This window comes from Myotis nattereri (assembly GCF_964212035.1).
Source record: "Myotis nattereri genome assembly, chromosome: 8".
Taxonomy (NCBI): Eukaryota; Metazoa; Chordata; class Mammalia; order Chiroptera; family Vespertilionidae; genus Myotis; species Myotis nattereri.
Genome location: NC_138083.1, coordinates 66,706,711 through 66,728,132, shown reverse-complemented (window position 1 = coordinate 66,728,132; position 21,422 = coordinate 66,706,711). Strand labels below are relative to the sequence as shown.

Genomic DNA, 21,422 nt, shown 5'->3' with positions numbered 1-21,422 from the left:
CTCCTCACAAACCCAGGCCCCTGTCTTCAAAGGAGATGACTGCTGCCCCACCACTGATAGGCTTGTGTGTGGGCAATTAGATCCATGAATACACCAAGTGTGGCATTACTCCACAGTAGATATTTCACCACAAAATAATTATACTCCATAACGCTGCTAACGAATCAAGCCAGACAAATGAGTGATGTGTGCCTTATCACCTTCATTGTCAACAGTCTTTTGGGGCTGGCCTAGGGCTGACGGGCCCTGGAACAGGCCCCCATTGTCAGCCTTCAACACTTTCCAGTGACCTTAGGAGCTTAGAATATGCCACTGCTCTGCAGATGAGAAAACCAACATTCACAGAGGCCAGTCCCCTGCCCAGAGAACAGCAGAGGTGGGCTGTAGACCCAGCTCCAGGACCCACACACCGAGTGACCGAGCTGTGCTTGGCTGAGTTGGAGGGCTGTGTTCATCGACTTAGGAACCCTGAGTTTTGGATCTGTGAGTGGGTAAGGAAAGGGCTGCTCTCATTTCCCCACTGGAGGGCAGATTAGGGGTAGGAGTAGGAGAAGAGGGACAGGTCCTGAGTTCCTAGGAAGCATTGTGAGATGAGGAGGGGAGGGGAAGGCCTGCAACGACACAAAGTTCCAGAGGAGAAAACCTGGGTATCTGGAAGAAGAAAGGGAGACGGGAGGGTGGTAGGCAATGGGAACTCCAACACTGTCTAATGCACAAGGCTCCGGGAACCTTCTCCTGAGCACCTGCTCAGTATAGGTCTGACACTGTCTGAGGAGCAGAACTGTAAGGCCTGCTGAGAGCCTCAGGGCACATCCCACTAGAAGCCTGAGTTCCCCAACACTGGGGTTGCAGCACTGCCATGCTCAGTCAGTTACAGCCAAGTCCCAGCCGTCCTCCTACCTTTCCCTCCCCTAATGACCATCCCTTACCTGCATAAACCCACATCCAGGCAGCCAGCTCCAGAGACAGTGAGATTTGCACATTTGTCCACCCATTCATTTGAGGACCAGTAGGCATGGATTCCTACTCAGACCTATATGGATGGATGTTGAGGGTGGGCAGGTCCACCCAAGGGAAGAAGAGGGTTCCAGGACTTTGGGACCCTCTTGGTATGCAGTGCTGCACAGCACAGCCAGGGTTTGAGCCCTATCCATCTGATGCCCAAGTTCAGTGCCTTACCAACCTTACCAGGAAGGAAAGTCTCCCACCAAGGACACTCCAGCTTGATTCATTTTAGCAATGTGTTACTTGCTCCTCACAAACCCAGGCCCCTGTCTTCAAAGGAGATGACTGCTGCCCCACCACTGATAGGCTACACCACAGTGTAGGCTCTCTCAGGCCATCATACCCATCCACCCTAATGATAGGCCTATAAACTATACTGGCTTACTCACACATTTAAAAACTGCCTCCAGTGATATCAGATACCCCAGAAAGCCAGCAACCTGGACCCTCCCTCTCTGTCATCTTCCTATACCTTCCCGCCTCTTGCTCTCTGGAACCCCCTGCTACCATTAGCCCCTACTCCCCCACCCTACAGACTTGACCCAGTATGGCCTGCAAGACCAGTCATATACTTCCTCCCCTTGACATAACTGGCTTGGGGCAGACACAACAGCCACCCTGCCTGATGAAAGCTCAGGCTCCCCCTTACCCCCGCCCCCTGGCCTTGAGAGTCAGGGCCTGGCATCAGGGTGATAGGGCAGGGCCCAGCCTCCCCTCCAAGGCTCAGGAAGGCCACTGATACCAGTGATTGCTGGCCTAGGTGAAACGCTGCTGCCTGAAACTGGCGTGTGTGAGAGCCAGGCCTGTTCTCCCTGTGTGGGCGCCTTTACTCCCTGAGGGCTCCCGGCCTGGGTGTAGGCCCTGGCACAGTGACTAACGAGAGAACTTGGGCCACTTGACCCCTGAGGGCCTCAGTTTCCTTGCCTAAAAACTACAGAAGTTGAGATCAGAAGGTCTCTGATGCCTTCCTGGCTCTCATCTCAGATGCCAAACTGTGCCCATCCCAGCCACCAGAGCCCGGCAGAAGGGCAATGGGCAGGGAGGAGCTGCTTACCCGCTCCACAAAGCCGTGCTTGTGCTTCAATTTGTACACTCTCAGCTTGGGCAGGAGACTCTCAGTGTAGTTCTTGTCCTCCAGCCCATGCAGCAGGATGCCATGGAAGGCCAGCCGGCACATGTTGGCGTGAATGTCCGCATTTAGCCTGAAGCCAATCACCAGGCACAGCCGAGGGCAGGTGACAGGCTTTTCAAACTCCACGAGGGCCCACTGCTGTCGGGGACAGAGGCCTTCTGTGGCCTGGCCTGCCTTCTCGGTGGCCTGGTCACTGCCTGTTGACCCTGGCTCAAGATCCTTACAGAGGTACTGTTCCTGGAATAGGTATTCTCGGGAGAAATCGAAGGTGTTCAGCACAGGCTCGTGGTCAAAGTTGTCTGGGGCAGGGCTGAAGAACATCAACCGGCCCATAACCGTCTCGTGGCCCAGTGTGATGTGGAACTTGGCCTTGGTCTGCAGGGGTCCCCGGAAATATGGGATCTTCTCCACGGAGATGATGGCCGCATGGACAGTGTGCAGGGACTCCGGGGCACACACCAGGCCACGCTCTAGCAGCTTGGGATCAAACTGAGTGACACAGATGCCCAGCCGGTCTCCCTGCATGGCCGAGGTGACAGGCATGTGGAACATCTGCATGGACTTCACCTTCTTCACCACCTAGTCAGGAGCAAGAGACAAAAGCTCATGAGACCCACAAGCCTGGAGGTTAAGGTGAGGGGCGCCAGCTGAAGAAATCCCCCAGGTGCTGCCAACACTCACCTGGCACCTGGTGTGCCAGCCAAAGGGAGCTCTAGGGCCGGCCAGACTCCTTTTGGACAGAGAAGGCTCCACCCTGAAAACACAGGCCTAGGTCCACAGGGCACCTAGTCCAGGATGTGGGCAGTGGTCACAGCAACCAAATCCTGCACTACCTTAGTTTCCTCCAACCTTCTAGTCCCTGCTCTACCCCACGCCCCATTCCCACACTTTTTTGCCTTAAGCCCTCTTATATAAGCTTGCCACCCCATGCAGAATAGTCCCCCCATTTCCTCAGCCTGCCAAGTTATGCTCACCTGTCCTTGAAAGCCAAGGCCAAACACCACTGCTCTGGGAAATCTGCCTAGACTCCAGTGTGTAGGATCTGTCTCTTTCTCCGTGGTGCCATCTCAGCCCCTCTGAATCACACTCAGCCTGCTGTGCTATCGCTGCTTAATTTGTGCCTGCCTGCCTCCTAGTCTGTGGGCTTCTCCTGGGCAGGGCCACTCTTCATTCATCTACACATAGACCCTGGCTATGTGCCAGGCACTGTTCTAAGGGTAGGAATAGAATGAGGTCTGTTTCTAAAGAAGTTAGTATCCAGAAAAAAAATTACAAATGTAGTAATATATTAATATTAACTAAATTACATTAATACAAATAAAATACAAAATTTTATGTTTTAGTATATATAACTAATATACTGATATAATATGCGTATTATATAAGTATATATGACTAATATACTTATATAATACGCATATTATATATAACATGTTATAGAGAAGGCCTGGGGTTGAGGAAGGGTCTGTTTTATTAAATTTTTATTTATTATTATTATTATTATTTTAATATATTTTATTGATTTTTTTACAGAGAGGAAGGGAGAGGGATAGAGAGTTAGAAACATCGATCAGCTGCCTCCTGCACACCCCCTACTGTGCCCGCAACCAAGGTACATGCCCTTGACCGGAATCGAATCTGGGACCCTTCAGTTTGCAGGTTGACACTCTATCCACTGAGCCAAACTAGTTAGGACAGGTCTGGCTTTTTTAGATCAGTGGTCAGGAAAGACCTCTGTAGAGGTGATGTCTGAACCAAGACCTGATCAGAGGAAGAAGCTGTGTGAAGGGCCAGAAAAAGTTCTAAACAGGGGAACCAATGAGTGCAAAGGCCTGAAAGAGGCTTGTTCAATTTGAGAAATAAACAAAGAGGTGGGAGGGCTTCAGCAGGGAGGGCGGGGAGAGGAGGGCAGGCAGGCGGAAATCACCCAGGAGTTTAGGCAAACTTGATTTTATCTCTGCTTCTAAACCATTACACTGACTCTATACCAGGCAGATTTCTGCACCCACAGTTTGTAAATCAGGAACAGACATGGAATAGGCTCTAACAAATGGTCACAAAATAAATGAATGCTCCTACAAAGATCCACTGTCTCGGAGGTGAGATGAAATCACATTCATGGATTTCTGCTTAGCAAAGCAGAGAAATGTATATTTCAGAAAACCTACCATCAAAAACTGTTAAACTAAAGACAATTTTGACCTTTAGGTCACAAACATCCCTCTCTACAAAGTGGGGTGTGGGGCACACTCATTTTCCCCCTGGATAAAGGGAGAATGCTATGCTGACATCAGGCCCAGGTCCCTTCCTGGAACGCCATAATACTCAAGTGTTTGTTTAAAGATCATTAACTACCTACCCAAGAGGTCAGGGGGCAGAGAAAGTGAGAAGCACAGTGTCAAAAGCCACAGCCAAGATCAATCAAAGAGAAACATAAAACATCTCTGAAATGGTCTGTAAGGGCAATGGGAAACTTAGATTTTTAGGAATGCATCTCAGAGTAACTGGAGAATTTGAATATTATCTTACACTAAGTGTCTGCTCAGTGAGGTAGAAACCCAAATCACAACTCTTCTCCCAAGAACTGCAACAGCCCAGTGTGATGTTCTCTGGCCTGAAACCCTGCTCTCCCTCCTCCCAGCCAGCTTTCTAAAACACAGGTCTGATGATGCAATCCTTTGGCACCAACATGTACATGGGCTCCTATCTCTACATCATGACTTTCTAATCTTTTGGGTGAAACTGTTATTAACAGGAAAATGCTTTGGTCAACTGAACTTCTATGGGGAACCAGTCCCTCCCAGTGAGTGACATGCTCAGGGTAGGTGGGGGGTGCCATGGCTCCCAGCACCTTCTCTGCTTGCTGGACTCCTCTGCCTTCACTGAAGCCTCCCACCATCAGGCCCATCGTACAGCTCTTTCTGACCCATGTTCTCCCAACCCTTTAACCACAGCCAATGGAAGCTTTCATGGTTCATTACACACCCTGTAGTTCTGTATGTCTCTGCCCTGGGTCCATGAGGCTCCTTCTCCCTGGGACTTCTTTCACCTGGCAAATTCTCATTTATCCCTAAAATCCCAGCTCTCAGGGTACCTTCTGGGAGGGACTCCTCTGGATAGAGCTGCTTACTATCCTCTGTGACTCTGAACCTGACTTGTCATTGCTGATTGACGGCCCTGTCAGTCCCACCTCTATGTGCTAAATGATTTAAATGACAATATAATAAACTAGATGCCCAGTGCACAAAATTCCTCAGCCCAGCTTGTACCCTCTCGCAGTCCAGGAGCCCTTGGAGGATGTCCGACTGATGGCTTAGGCCCGTTCCCCGTGGGTAGCAGGCCTAAGCTGGTGGTTGGACATCCTTAGCAATGCCGTGGAGGCGGGAGAGGCTCCAGCCACTGCTGCTGAGCTTGCCAACCGTGAGTCCAGCTCAGGGCTTCTGGCTGAGCAGCGCTCCCCTATGGTAGCGCACTGACCACTAGTCTCCTATAGATGGTCACTTCTAAATCTTTAAGAGAGGGGCCATGATCTACCTACTGCTGCATCCTCAGTGCAAAGCACAGGAGGCTGCTGAAAAACCTAGTACCTCTGAAGACAATGATTGCCCCTGATTCCGGAAGAGAAATGGCCCTCGTGGCAAAAACACACCTGGCAGAGCACAGAGCTGAGATTCCAGTTCTGCAGGAGCCTGAGAGACCCTTGTGTTTAAGACCCTTCCTGTGGGAGAGGGCAGCCAGAGCCTTCACCATCAGACAGCCCCACCCCCACCCCCACCATCGAGCTGACTGCCTAGCAGGCTTTATTCAAAGCATGTTCTCTTTTCAACAGGGCTCGTGTTCTTAGGATTAAAATAATAAAGAATGCCTTAAGAGGGCACTGTGAAGAGCAGAAAGACTAATAACTGTGCAAATCAAGATTTTAAGGGCCTCGACAGGAAATTGTGAAACAGATAAAGATGGGGACAGGGTAGTGTGACACTACTGTGGGCTCTCACAGGGTGCATGCAGACAGCATTACCACATGGAACACTGGCAAGTCCTCATTCCACCAAGACACATTTCAAGAATATAAAATTCCATTTAGGACACCAAAAATATAGAAAAGTAGATAGTTTTACCAACTTAAGAATGGAAAAAACAGACTTGCCTTTCAGTTATTTATTTTCTACCCATCTTTTTAACAACTCATTCACCCAATATAGGGGTAGGCAAAAGTACGTTTACAGTTGTAATACAAATAAGTAATCCTATCTAATAATAGTGAAACATGGTAATTAGCGTACAACTGCTACCCTTCCCATTGGCTAATCAGGGAGATATGCAAATTAACTGCCAACTAAGATGGTTGTTAATTTGCATATGTAGGCACAATGCTGGGAGGTGAAAGGGAAAGGACGGAAGAAGTCCCCTGCCACTGACGGTGATCCGAAACCCAGGGGGGAGCTAAGAGCCGGGGGCAGGGCAAAGGCGGCCCTGGGGGCCGCCTTTGCCCTGCTCCCCAGCCGTGATCAGAGAACCGGGCGCCTTTGCCACCCCTGACCAGTGATCGCGGGAAGCAGGGAAGCAAGGGTGGAGCCCGGGATGGGAGCTGGGCAGGGGCGGAGCCGGCAGTCCGGGGAGCTAGGGGTCCCTTGCCCAGGCCTAAAGCCTTGGCCAAAGATGTTAGGCCTGGGCAGGGGTGGAGCCTGCAATCCGGGGAGCTAGGGGTCCCCTGCACAGACCTAACACCTTGGCCAGAGGCGTTAGGCCTGGGCAGGGGCGGAGTCAGCAATCGTGAGCAGCTGGGGGTCCCCTGCCCAGGCCTAATGCCTTGGCCAGAGGCATTAGGCCTGGGCAGGGGCAGAGCCTGCAATCGCGGGGAGCTGGGGGTCCCCTGCCCAGGACTGATGCCTCAGCCAGAGGCGTTAGGCTTGGGCAGGGGCGGAACCAGCCATCGCGGGGCGGAGTCAGCGATCCTGGGCAGGGGCGGAGTCAGCAATCGTGAGCAGCTGGGGGTCCCCTGCCCAGGCCTATGCCTTGGCCAGAGGCATTAGGTCTAGGCCGGGGCAGAGCAGGAGATCGCGGGGAGCTGGGGGTCTCCTGCCCAGGACTAATGCCTCCACCAGAGGCCTTAGGTCTGGGCAGGGGTGGTGCCAGAGATCGTGGGTAGCAGGGGCGGAGCCGGGGATGGTGGGAGCTGGGGGTCCCCTGCCCAGGCCTGACACCTCTGCCAGAGGCCTTAGGCCTGGGCAAGGGGCCCATCCGGGGATCGGAGGGTGATGAGGGTCAACTTCTCTGGCTGAGGCATCAGGCCTGGGCGGGGGGTGGAGCCAGCAATTGGAGGGGGCTGAGGGTCCCCTGCCCAGGCCTGATGCCTGGGCCAGAGGCATCAGGCCTGGGCGAGGGGCAGAGCCAGTGATGGGGGGAAATGAGGGTCCCCTGCCCAGGCCTGACGCCTCTGGCAGAGGCATCAGGTCTGGGCAAGGGGCCGATCCTGTGATTGGAGGGTAATGGGGGTCAACGCCTTTGGCCCAGGCATCAGGCCTGGGTGGGGGGTGGAGCCATCAATCGGAGGGGTGTGGGGGTCCCCTGCTCAGGCCTGATACCTGGGCCAGAGGCGTCATGCCTGGGCGGGGGGTGGAGCCAGCTATGGGAGGGAGATGGGGGTCCCCTGCCCAGGCCTTACACCTCTGGCGGAGGCAACAGGCCTGGGCAAGGGGCCAATCTGGCAATTGGAGGGTAATGGGGGTCAACGCCTCTAGCCAAGGGGTCAGGCCTGGGCAAGGGTGGAGCCCGTGATCGGGGAAGATGGGGTTCCCCTGCCCAGGCCTGAAGCCTGGGCCAGAGGTGTCAATCCTGGGGCAGGGGTGGGTGGGGTGCCAAGCCGCAGATTGGTGTGAACTACAGAGGAAGCACCTTTTCTGACCGCTCATTGGTTAAGCTCCCTGTATGCCACTGGTAATATTCTTAGTAACTTGGGTAATAAGAATCCAAAATGGTGATCTAGGGGTTTTCACCACACTCCTGGTGAAAAAAACAAAGGTCCGCTGCTGGAGGGCTAAGAAATGTCATATCCTGCCCTAGCCGGTTTGGCTCAGTGGATAATGCCTTGGCCTGCTGATGGCAGGTCAGGGTTCAATTCTGACCAAGGGCATGTAGCTAGGTTGCAGGCTCCTCCCTGGCCGGGGCCCAGGTCAGGGCTCATGCAGGTGGCAACCAATCAAAGTGTTCCTCTCATTTTGATGTTTCTCTCTGTCTTTCCCTTTCTCTTTCACATTCTCTAAAAATCAATGGAAACGTATCCTCAGGTGAGGATAAAAAAAATAATAAAGAAATTATTATTATACTAGAGGCCTGGTGCACAAAAATTTGTGCAATCGGGGGGGGGAGAGGAAGTCCCTCAGCCCGGCCTGTGCCCTCTCGCAGTCTGGGACCCCTCAGGAGATAACGACCTGCTGGCTTAGGCCTGCTCCCGGGTGGCAGAGGGCAGGCCCAATCCCTAGGTGCAGCCCCTGGTTGGGCTCAGAGCAGGGCCAATTGGGGAGTTGGGGTGCCGCCCCCTGTCATGCACAGAGCAGGGCGATTGGGAGGTTGTGATGCCACCCTCAGTCACGCTCAGGGTAGGGCCAATTGGGGGGTTGGGGCACCGTCCCCTGTCACACTCAAGGCAGGGTCGATGGGGAGGTTGCGGCGCCACCCCCTATCACACACAGAGCAGGGCCAATCAGGGGGTTGGGGCACTTCCCCCTGTCATTCACAGAGCAGGGCCCATTAGGGGGGTTGGGGCTCTGTACCCTGTCACGCACAGAGCAGGGCCAATCAGGGGTTGGGGCGCTGCCCCTGTCACGCACAGAGCAGGGCCCATCAGGGGGTTGGGGTGCCGCCCTCTTTCACCCACAGAGCAGGGCCGATCAGGGAGTTGGGGCGCCGCCACTCTCACACTCAGGGCAGTGCCGATGGGGAGGTTATGGCTCTACCCCGTCACACACAGAGCAGGGCCCGTGGGGGTGGGGGGGGGGTTGGGGCGCCACACCCTATCACACACAGAGCCGCAGGGTGATCAGGGGGTTGGGGAGCTTCCCCCTATCAGGCACAGAGCAGGGCTGATCAGGGAGGGGTTGGAGCGCCTTCCCCTGTCACGAACAGAGCAGGGTGGATAGGGAGGTTGTGGCCCCGTCCCATGTCACACACAGAGCCGCAGGGTGATCAGGGGGTTTGGGCGCTGCCCCCTGTCATGCTGATCCCGGTGCCGGGAGGCCTCGAGGCTCTGCTGATCCCGGTGCTGGGAGGCATATTACCCTTTTACTATATAGAGTAGAGGCCTGGTGCACGGGTCAGGGCCGGTTGGTTTGCCCTGAAGGGTGTCCTGGATCAGGGTGGGGGTCCCCACTGGGGTGCCTGGCCAGCCTGGGTGAGGGGATGATGGCTGTTTGCAGCTGGTCACACATCCTTCAGGGTGGGGGTCCCCACTGGGGTGCCTGGCCATCCTGGGTGAGGGGATGATGGCTGTTTGCAGCTGGTCACACACCCTTCAGGGTGGGGGTCCCCACTGGGGTGCCTGGCCAATCTGGGTGAGGGGCTGAGGGCTGTTTTCAGGCTGGGGGTGAATGAAGCTTCCAACTGCTCCTTTTTTTCTTTTTTCTTTTTTTTATTCTGGGCCAGCTTTAGCCTTGAGGATGGCTCCAGCTCTTAGGCCTCCGCTGCTGAAAGTAGGTTTCTGGACTTTGCTTACAATGTTGCAATCCTGCTGGCTGAAGGCCGGAAACTAAAGCTGGTTTCTGGGGGTTTTGTTTAGCTTCTATATTTGTTACATAGTTGCTTAGAGTTGCAGCTCAGAGGCCTGCAGCAGCAGGTGGGGAACGTTGGAGTCCTCCGTCACTGAAGCAAGCAAGCCTCATGTTAGTTTCAAGCTGCCTGGCTGCCGGCCGCCATCTTGGCTGGCAGTTAATTTGCATATCACCCTAATTAGCCAATGGGAAGGGTAGCAGTCATACGCCAATTACCATGTTTCTCTTTTATTAGATAGGATGAAAGACACATCTTGAAAATGCCTAAAAAAAGTTGTCATTTTTTCATGGTGATGGGACTGGAGTCCGTGTTGATGAAAAAACCTTGCTGGCTGCGGTGACTGGCAGTGGCTGCAGCAGCGGGGTGATGGGGCTGGTGCCTTCCCCTGATCAGCCGGATCACCTCCCACAAAGGGAGGCCAGATTGTGGCTTAGACCCGCTCCCCAAGGGGAGCTGGGAGTGGGCCTAAGCCATCAATAGGACATCCCCTGAGGGCTCCCAGTAAGTGAGAGGAGGCAGGCTGGGCTGAGGGACACTTCCCCGCCCCCAGTGCACGAATTCCGTGCACAGGGCCCCTAGTACAATAATAAATAAATAATATAAGAATAAGTGGTGTTTCACACACTCACAACTGTAAACCTACTTTTGCTCACCCCTATATCTACTAATATCCATGTCAAGAGGCTGAGGCACTGTATATGCATTCATTCTACCCATACCTATTAAGTTTCTCTCACGCATCTCAATGATACAGGGGTAAGTAGAACAGAAACAGTTTCAGTCCTATGCTTGTGGGGGGTGGTGGTGGCAGTGCATGAATTAAATAATCAACTAATAAATTCAGGATTACAAAACCATGGGAGGTGCTATTAGACAAAATAACTGGAGTACCTAATTCCTCCTGAGTGGTCAGGGAGGGCTTCCGTGAGATGGTGGCACTGAAATTGACCAGCTGGATGAGAAGGAACCACCCACAGGGACTCCAGGCAGAGGAAAGGGCAGGGTGGAGATGGGAAAGAATGTAGTTTGTTTAAGGGACTGAAAGACAGGGAGGCTGGCTGAGGGGAGTGGAGTCAGGCTGGAGACACAGGCCAGCCACCTTCACTATGTGAAGAATAACAGAAAGCCATTGGTGGTAATGAGTTGAGCAAAGGAATGACACCTTTAAATGTGCACTTTTAAAAAACCACTTTGGCTACACGGTGTGCAGATTAGGAGAAGTGGAGAAATAAGAAAGGAAAGAAGGAGACTAGCAAGGAAGAGACTCAGAGGATTCTTTCTGCAGGAAAAGGATGGGATGGTGTAACAGACTGGATGTGGACTGAGGAGAGATTGGCACGTACAGAAGAACTCCCAGACTTCCAGTCTGAGGGCCCACCTTACACTAACCAGGAGAGAATACGGACGAGGTTTTAGAGGGGCAGCTGTGAGTTCTGGGATCAGATGTCTCAGAAACAGCACAAGAAACGGACCTGGCAGCTCCAGGAGAGGTGAAGTTCGGGAGTTGGGAGAAGACACACCTAACGGTCTCCTGGCATTTGCACTTGGATGTCTGGTGGCATCTCCGCCTCATTATGTCTAAGACCTATCTCCTTCAGTCCAATCGTTCTCAGAAATGGCAGTTCCACGTTTCCAGACACTTGGGAGAAATGTGGTTCCATTTTGGCTCTCCTCGGCTCTCTTGTACCCAAATCCAGCCATCAGGTGATCTAATGGGCGTTATCTTCAAAACAGGTCCCAGCTCTTCCCACTACATCCACTGCCTACCCTGGTCACTGACCCACTGGGCTTTGTTATGTCCTTCCCCCTGCAATCCATTCTCCACACCGTAACTTCAATGTAAGATGATATGACACTGGAGTTTTGCCTCCAAGCTCTCTACCAGCTTATCAACTCGCTCCTAAAAAGCTAACGTCCTTACTATGACAAGGCCCTAACATCAGCCCATTATTCCCTTGACTTTATTTGCTGTGATTCCCCTGCCCCCCAGCCGGTTCGTGTCACTTCAGTAACACAAGCCTTCTTGCTTTTTGCTCCCTAAACATGCCAAGCATGCATTTACCGAGGGCAGCGGTTCTCAACGTGTGGGTCGCGACCCCTTTGGCGGTCGAACGACCCTTTCACAGAGGTCACCTAAGACCATCCTGCATATCAGATATTTACATTACGATTCATAACAGCAGCAACATTACAGTTATGAAGTAGCAACGAAAATAATTTTATGGTTGGGTCACAACATGAGGAACTGTATTTAAAGGGCCAGAAGGTTGAGAACCACTGACCTAGGGCCTTTGCATTTGCCTCTGACTGGGATGCTTTTCCCCCAGATATCCCTATTTCCCTTTCCTCCTTCACTTCGTGTCTCTTTATCAGAGTCCATCCTTGACTCCCCAGTAAGAGATAGGACCACCATATTCTTTTCCTTGTTTTATTTTTCTTCATAGCACTCACTACCACCTGGCATATTTGCTTACTGACTGTCTCTCTATACTGGAATGTAGCCTTTATGACAATGAGGGCTTTGTTTTTTCCATCTTTATCTCTAGTGTTGAACACACTGCCTGACAAACAGGAGACCTCAATATATATTTGTGGAATAAATGAATGGAGTCATAGATAGGTACAACACTGTCCCTGCCCTTGGAGAATTCCAGTCCAAGTCTGGCATCTACATATCCATAAAGGTCCAGGCAGATACATCCCCTTGCTGTGGGAGCAGGGCTGGCTGGGCACTTAGAGGTTCCATTCAACCTCCAGGGTAAGGAGCCTTCTAAGCAGAGAAGTAAGGCTGAGGCTCACCAGGGTCCCATGTTTTCCTGGCGGAGTTTAGTTAGAATGGCAGCAGAGGAAGATGGGTGACAGAGCAGGAGGGTTACTGCCGCTGGACACCTGTCTGAGAGGGACAGGAAAGGACCACCAGTCAGGCCCAGCTCCTGAGTCTGGCTCTCCACAGGGTATGGCTGCCTCTTCTTGTCTGCCATCTGCCTGGCATCAAGCACTTCTGGGGAAGAGAGGAATGGACTCAGGGAGGGAGGAAGAATACATCAAGCAAGAAATAATTTTTAAAACCTAAGTTCATGCTTGCTAAGCAGTTTGGCCCTTTCTGATGAACAAAGAAGTTTTACCATCATCTGGGTCAGTTATTCTTCATAAAAACCCTATAGGGCAAGTCAATATTTTTACATTCAATTTTATGGATGAAGAAACAGAGGTTTTGATGTCTCCAAGGTCACAAAGCAAATAGGATGAGACTTGGGACAATAAACTCTGGGACAAAAGGCAGGCCCTGTCTCCTGACCAGCTGAGCAGAATCTGTGCCATGGGCTGGCTGGAGCTGGGGGCAGAGTAGCTCGGCCCTGCCAGGGGCTGTGGGGTCTGGATGACGGACAATGTAGTGCCCCCATGAGATGAACCCAGAAAGATGGCTCTGGAGAAGGAGCAGAGGGAAGACCCCTCACCAGCCACTGTGATAGGAGCTGTTCTGAGGCATGGAATAAAGCCAGGAAAGTCAGGCCTGCCATGAGACCCAGGCTGCAGAGGCAGGAGCAGTCCAGCTCTCTCTCCTCTTGCCATCAGCTGCTGCAGCTGCCCTGGCCAAGGTCAGCAACAGCCTCCTGCTGGCCGAGCCCAGTGACTGGTTTCAGACCTGACTTTCCTGGTGTCTGTCTTTGGGTAGCACGGTAACCCCTAGCACAGGACAGACACTCAGTAAATGTTTGCTGATTGAGCAAATGAACCCTTTCTGTCTCCTCTCAGACCTGACATGGTCAGATACTCTCTCTGGTCTACTGAGTATCTGCAATTTGGTTTCCCAGCAGTCTGAGGATTTTGCAGAATACTGTGCCCAGAAGGACCTGGTTTCCCTTTCTGAGGCTACTGAAAACCTCCAATGGAAGCGATTCCAGGTGGAAATCATCATGAGTTCACCTGTTCTCCTCAGCACATTGCATGGAATAGCAAGCACCCAATGAATGTTCCAATGGACTTCATCATGTCACCACGTGGCCCACAGAGAGAAAAAAGACACACATTCCACATCTGCTGGATGCCTAGCCCTGTGAGGAAGCTTTACAGACCACAGTCCATATAATTCTCCTAACAAGCTCTGAGGTGGCTGGCCATGATCTCAGTCTACAGACAAGAAAAATGAGACCCCAGAGCTTAGGACACGTAGCTGTAGCATCCAGACCTGCCTGTCACGAGCGCCCATACTCTATTACTCCATCAAACCACAAATACATGTCTACTCCACCACAGTAAACCAAAGTGATACACAACCACCGCTGTGAATTTCACTCGCCCACAGGGAGGTCTTTGGCGGCTTCCTTCTATAGAATACGAAATGGTCAGGCCCAACACCATCACACAAACTAAGGGAACAGCAGCGTTTGGGATCCTCCTGGCATTCTAGAGAATTAACAGATGCTTGAAAGAAGTGGGCAAAACCCTGTGCCTAGGAGTTTTTATGATGTGCAGAAATTTTTGTAATAATGGTATTGGCTGTAATGAGATTGGACTTCTATTATCCATTATCGTTCCATTAATGAGCCTGGGAGCTCCTGGCTGTGCCAAAGGCGAGGGTCGGGCCTTGCAACTTCATCTTACTTAATCAAATGTAAATCGAAGAGGAAAAGAAACACACAAGATTTGACACTAATAACCTTACAGCAGGATCAGTTACCTCAATTCAAAGAGGTTCAGACCGGAGCGGGGAAAATGAAATAAGCTTTTAAAGATCAGTCTAGGTTTGGCTCCATCAGACCTAATAAGGTTTCAATCTGGCTGCTCTTCTTCGAGCTATGTACAGATAAGACATCCCCCACGTAATGCATTAACTGAGAGAGCAGCGTGGGCCCCTAGGGGATGCCAGCTTTTCCCTTGTTGTTCAGACCCCAACTTCCCTGGCACCACCTCTGGGATGCAAGAACGGAATGTCAAATGAAACTTAGGGACTCAATTCTCACCCACTTATTTTTTCAAGGAATGAAATTCATTCAGAAAGGAAATCAAATAATAACCACCTTTGTTCTCACCATCCGGAATTGACCAAGATATTGTCATTCATACTTCAAGTCCTGATGTTGAGAAAGAAGTCCCCCTGTCCTATTCCTCTCCCTCAAAATCCCCTGTAGCAATTACCTAAATGAATTCTTTATGTCTTATTTATATATTTACACCCATGTATATGTCCCTAATAGTATATTTGTTTGTTAGTTTATACAAATGGTACCATATTATCACTTAACTCTACTACTTACCTTCTTCCTTCTGTATTATGTTTTTGACATCTATTTATATTGAAAGGCATACAGATTTATAGATCTATTTATATGTTTATATAGATCTAGATATACTTCTACCTTTCAATCTATCTAGGCTATTCTTTCTTACTGCTATATAGTGTTCTTTTAAAAAAATCCTCACCTGAGGGCATACTTACTGATTTTAGAGGGGATCAAACCCACAAACTAGGTATGTGCCCTGACCAGGAACTGAACCCACAACCTGTCCGTGTATAGGACGATGCTCCAACCAACTGAGCCACACCAGCCAGGGTTAGTATTCCTTTCTATGACAACTCCACCTTTTATTTATCCATGCCCTTACTGATAGCCACCTTGGCTGCTATTCTTCACTACTATAAATAATGTTGCAGTGACTATTCCTGTATTCATCAACTTGTACACGTGCACAGTGCTTCTCTAGTGTAGGTATCTGGATGGAAAACGGGTGTGGGGAACCCATTTTCTGTTTCACTAGGTCTTACTGATTGCTCTGTGAAGTGGTTAGCTTACAGCCCCACCATCAGTGCAAGAGAAGGCCTCTTCTCAGACTCTCACTAGCATTTGATTTTGCAGGCTTTTCTAGTGTTGCTAGGCTGATAGATTAGGCATGGTGTTCCATTGCTGCCTTCCCTCAATTATTAGGGAAGGGCTCTATGAAGTTGACCCCAGAGACAAAGGGGTGAAAGCTCCCCACCTACTGTGACCCTGCCAGGCCCCACTCAGCACTTGGTGGAAGGGGTGAGACATGATGGGGGCAGGGAAGCAATGAGGTGGAGATCTGCATAGGCCTCTCCCTGCTGCCCAGCTCTTCTCCTGGGATCACAGCCCTCTGGGTGCCAGTGCCAAGAAATGTGGTCCTGGCAGCACTTGAGACACGTTTCCTTCCACCCGGCCTTGTTTCCAGAGAATTGTGCAGGCTGACCAGAGCTGGGATCTGTTCTATGCAAAAACTCCATTGAAGCCTCAGCAAAAGACCAATTGTTCCATGGGGAGAGAGGGGAAAGAGATGGGGAGCCCTTTCTCTCAGGGGTCCCTGCTTAGCAATGAGAAATGCCCCCTATGAAAAGAAAATAATGATCTTCAGAAGCCTGGAGACCCACAGACACCCAAAGATCCAGACACCCAAAGACCCAATTCCAGCTCATGGATGGGGCAGAGCTTTGCCTGTCAATGTGTCCGTCTGCTCTGATCCCTCGTCCCCAACCCAAGCACCCAGGCCAGGCTCCTGAACCCAGGCTGATCAGTGTTGCACAGGGGCCACGTGCATCTTCCCTACATACATACCTTTCCCACCCTCCCTAAGCCCCTCGGCCCCAGGTCAGCTCAGGTCATCTGCTCAGAGACTTGGGGCACCCTACAATGCTCCTCACAGCACTCACAGCACCTTATCATAATTTCCAATAGGTGCCTATGTGCTCAGTTGTTTTCTGTGGGGTTCCCACTCCAGGTGGACGAACAGCCACTGTGGGCAGGCTGCGTTTATTCTGCTCACTGATGGTCCCTGCATAGTGCCTGCCACATGGTGGGCTCACAAGGAGAGAAGGAATGGATTTGGTTTCCTACCACATGGACTGCTGAAGGCCCCTGCCCGTCCATGGCGACCTCACAAACAAACTGTGGTGATTAACCTCCCAGTCACTGCAACAATGAAGAACCATAAAAGTGACAAGGGGCCTGCCTGCCAGGAAGCTTTATGCTCCTCCTCCCAGCCACCCTCCACACATTTGTCATCCCATAAAACTTTAAATTGAATTACACCAATGTTTGATTCTTCTTTTTTCTAGACGACTGGGGCTTTGTTTTTAATGATATCCCTGGACTTTTTAGGGGGTAAAGGAATCCTTGGGAGGCAATCCAAAGGAACCAGCTTTGTCTTGAGGGCTAGGCCCAGAAAAACTATCACTGTGGAGCAGTGAGCCAACCACAGCACATCTGAGAGCCCGAGTCTGTGCAAAGAACCCATGCAGGCTTGGATCTCAAAGGGTCAGGTCCAGGTGGAGAGAAAGGGGTCTACAGCCCTGAGGCTCCCCTTTCCTTCAGTAGGGTTTACCAAAGCCACGTCGCCCTTACATGAACACACCCCTCCCCATGGTCCTGTTCCCAGGTGGGCACACTGGGCCCTTCACTCTAACTCTAAAATTTGGGCAAGTTTTATAACGTTTCTAAGCCTGTTTCTTCACTAGTAAAATGGGGTTAATATGTCATAGGCCAGAGGGATTCTGTGAAAATAAGGAAGCCTGTGTCTAGTACCTGACAAAGCACTTGCTGAGTGCCAGGCCCACTGAATGTGGTGGCTCCAGTCCCACTCCCGTCCACACTGCAGCCTCTGGCTTCCTCCTCATCCTTCGAGTTTTCATAGCCAATAAGCTAGCAAATCCTGGGGTTCACCTGACTCATACCATCTCTTCCCATTCAAAGGGCCTCTTTTCCCACAACAGCCACCTCTTCCCCACGTTTCTCTTAGACTGCCCGCCAAGTATAGAGGCCAGGTCACACAATGTCCTTGGTGCTCACTCCCCACTGGCACTCAGCCGGACTTCCTCTCCAGCCTGACCGCTTTCGCATCTGTGGAGGGCTCTCTGGAGCTCTCCGCTGGGCCCACAGCACGCTCCATGTTTCTGTTCCCACTTGCATACCCACACTGAGTGCCCTCCTGCTCACCTTGCACAGTGGGCATCTCTTCAAGGCCCATCTCTACTGTCATCACCAGAATTCCTTTAACTGTGTTTAACTCAACATATTCGAGTAGCGCCTGCTATGAGATAGGCCCCACACTCTGACGCTGGGGATGTAGGAAGCCATGGCTCTCGCTCTCCACTCACCCACTGGGTGCAGGGGAAGATATGTGAAGTGCTGAGAGAACATGGCATGTTGAATGCCATGCCCGAGGGGTTCAGGGAGCCAGGAGAGAGGAGACAACATCTGAATTGGGTTTAGAAGGATGATGCCATGCAAATAAGATCAAGAGAGTAAGGAGTGGAAATGCCAAAAGGTGCCAGGCAGGTGTGGGCAGAGATCTATGTGGTGGGGCTCAGAACAAGAAGAAGCTGATGCTGCGGCTGGGCTCTGGAGGAAAAGAGCCCCATCTTGTCCATCTTTGCATATCGTCCTGATGAGGCAGGGCCTGCCAATAGAGAAGGGACCCAGGAATAGTTCATGAAGCTGAATTCCAAGGGTGGGATTCTCACTTCTTGATACCTACCACGGAGAAGCATGCACACCTCTTTGCCAGATAAGACGATCGCTGCAACACAGGTAATAACCACAGAGATTGGACAGCAATCTGAGGGCTTATCAGTGGGACAAGCTATGTGCAATATGAAATGTCCACACAGGCAGTGGCCAAGCAGTATAGCAGCTCTGTATGTAGGGACGAGGTGAGATATCTAAGATCAATACTGGGAAAAACCAGAGAAGTGCAAAAATCATATGATATGATGCCAAACATTTACAAAATGGCATTATGTTGTTGTTTTCAACAACATAATATAGAAGGGATAAAAGGTGATAGAAAAATAAATAAAGCATGGATGAGATGTCATATAAATAATCAAATATATGAAACAATTTTAGCAGCTTGGAAATGGGATTTTTCTACAATACTGAACAAATAATCAAGGCATGAAAATAAATTTAAAATATTATCTTAACTATACATAGCAGTTGCTTCTGGGTGATGGGCTTCTTAGTGAGGTTTTTTTTCTCCCTACTTTCTTTATAGTTTGTAGAAATTTCTAAAGTAATCATGCATTGCTTTGATTTATGGAGGGGGAGGAAAGCTTTTTAAAAATTAAATTAAAAGAAAAAGAAAGACCATCCCACCCGGCTGCAATGTGTTGTTCCTGCAGAAAGACCATCAGATAGATTCTTTCCTGAACTAAATGTCCTCACCCAAATTGAATGTCATTCTCTCTGTTCCTCACAATTCCCCTCCATCCCCGGAAGTAGGTACTGTCATCACCATTTGACAGATGAGGAAACAGAGTCAGCAACTGCCCAAGGTCACTTAGCTGATAAACAGTGAAAGAGGACACAAACCCAGCACTGCCTGGCCCCGAAGTGCAAGTTCAGTGGCCGACAGCAATGGCTATGGCTGGCACAGAGGTCTAGCCCAAAATCTGCAGCAAAGTGAGGACGTGGTCACAAAGATGACTTGGGTGTTGTCAGCAAGGCTTATCACCTCTGCCCCCAGAGAGAAAAAAAGGGGGTGGCGCCTCTCCTCCAGGAATGAAACTGCAGAAACCATAGGGTATGAGCCAGCAGCCGCTGTAGGACCCAGGCCCAGCAGGGGGACTGAAGAACCCCCACTCCAGGAGAGAGCAAGGCCTCAGAGAAGGGTCTAGGGCAGTGATGGCGAACCTCTGACACGCGAACTCATTTTTTTGGTTGATTTTTCTTTGTTAAATGGCATTTAAATATATAAAATAAATATCAAAAATATAAATTGTTTTACTATGGTTGCAAATATCAAAAAATTTCTATATGTGACATGACACCAGAGTTAAGTTAGGGTTTTTCAAAATGCTGACACGCCGAGCTCAAAGGTTCGCCATCACTGGTAGGGGCTCGGCTCTGCCTGTGGTAAGTAAGGCTGCCTCTGAGTGGCCTTTGTCTCTTTTTTTGTCATGAAGCTGACTTCTAATTATGAATTTATAAGTACTTGCTCAGAAAGTAGTTTGAGTTTAGTTAAGGACAATGAAAATTACTTTTGTGGACCCCGATATCTACTGAAAGAAAATTACTACTAAAAACGGCTCCTGGTGACTAACTGTTCAAATGAAAAAACAAAACAAAGCAAAACAAACAACAAAGAAAACTGCACTTCAGGGAGAAGCCTGCACTGAACTGCCTGCCTCTGCACTGAACTGCATGCTGGCATTGTGTTTCTGCCTTCTGAGCCAGCCCTTATTAAGGAGTTCCTGGAATCCTATTTTAACCAATATGACTGAATAGGACTGAGACTTTCCCCATCCAATCAGAGCCGCACAGCTATATTTCCCCTTAAGCTTCTTCAATGACCAATCAGAGTGGCTCCATTCTAACCAATCAGGACAGTGCCTTTTGGACCAATCAAAACTGTGAGGAAAAAACAAAAAACAAAACTGTGAGGATTTGGAGACTTCATTTGCATGAGGACAGATCAATCAGAGACCAGTGGGGGAACTTCTTTCTATGTGAGTCAGCTCCTCTCTGGCTCTGAGAAGGTACTTTCCCTTTCCATTGAACTAACTGTGTCTTTCTCCCACTGGAGCTCACTGGAGCTGGAATACCAACGTCTTATTGGAGCAGAGCAGACTAGTACAGGCAGCCAATTGGCACAGAACAGGGCTGGCCAGACAGAGTGGAGCAGGCCAGTGCAGGGCAAAGATCAGCAAGGAGCAGAGCAGGCAAGCAAAGGGCCGAGAAGAGCTGTCTAGCTGAAGAGGGGCCTGACTCCGGCTGCCTCACAGCCATGGAGCCATGCTATATCACAACTGAGCTGTTTTGCACTGAATAAAGTTTCCTTCTTCACCGCATCCCAAATTTGGGATTCCTGTTGGTGTTGAATTGGCACCATGAGCTGACACTTTAAACATGTAAATGGGAAATGTTTGAATGGCAGAACATCAAGGAAATAAGCTGCCACTGGGTGGGGTAGAAAAGCTGCACTCTACCATCCTGGAGAGTCAGAGGGAGCTTTCCATGGAGCCGACAGCTCTATGTTAGCAAAATAAAACAGGACAACAGGAACAGCATGGGCAAAGATGGGGGATGGGCAGAAGCAGACTCCAAACTACCTGTTAGGCTTCCCCACCACTCCCCCTGCCTCCCTGGCCCAGCACCTTCCTCCCTGGCTCCAAACTGCCCACCTCAAAGGCCTGGGTAAGGTGACAACAGTTAGGTTCCACATCAAGTTTCTGCCCTATCAGCTCAGCTACAGGGTTGAATGGCTCCTGATCTGCAGACATTCTGATAACACACTAATCAATGGACCGATGGCCAAGGTTAGTCATTTGGGCAACTGGTGACCTGCCCCATGAAGCTGATGAGTGGCCTTCCTCTTAGTGTCTTTAGGATCCTCCACCTTCCTCTGCCTGGCTCCTTAGTCTTGGCTGAAGCTCTACTGCCTCTAGGCAGCCTTCCAAGACTACCCCAGGATGCCAGGCCTCCTGTACCAATTCCTGTCATTGTCCCCATCGCCCCCACCCCAGCTTCCACCCTCACGTCTGCCAACATGTAGTGAACACTTCCTA

At 50.6% G+C, this 21,422-nt stretch overlaps 1 protein-coding gene across 4 annotated transcripts in view; it reads right to left on the bottom strand.

Moving 5' to 3' along the window:
• EEFSEC (eukaryotic elongation factor, selenocysteine-tRNA specific) overlaps nt 1-21,422 on the bottom strand; it is a 273,459-nt gene that overhangs the window by 62,852 nt on the left and 189,185 nt on the right. For all 4 annotated transcript variants that reach the window (XM_081096597.1, XM_081096596.1, XM_081096595.1 and 1 more), the window contains one exon: nt 2,060-2,716. In XM_081096597.1, coding sequence (XP_080952723.1) covers nt 2,060-2,716 — 657 coding nt within the window. The remainder of the gene's footprint in view (nt 1-2,059; nt 2,717-21,422) is intronic.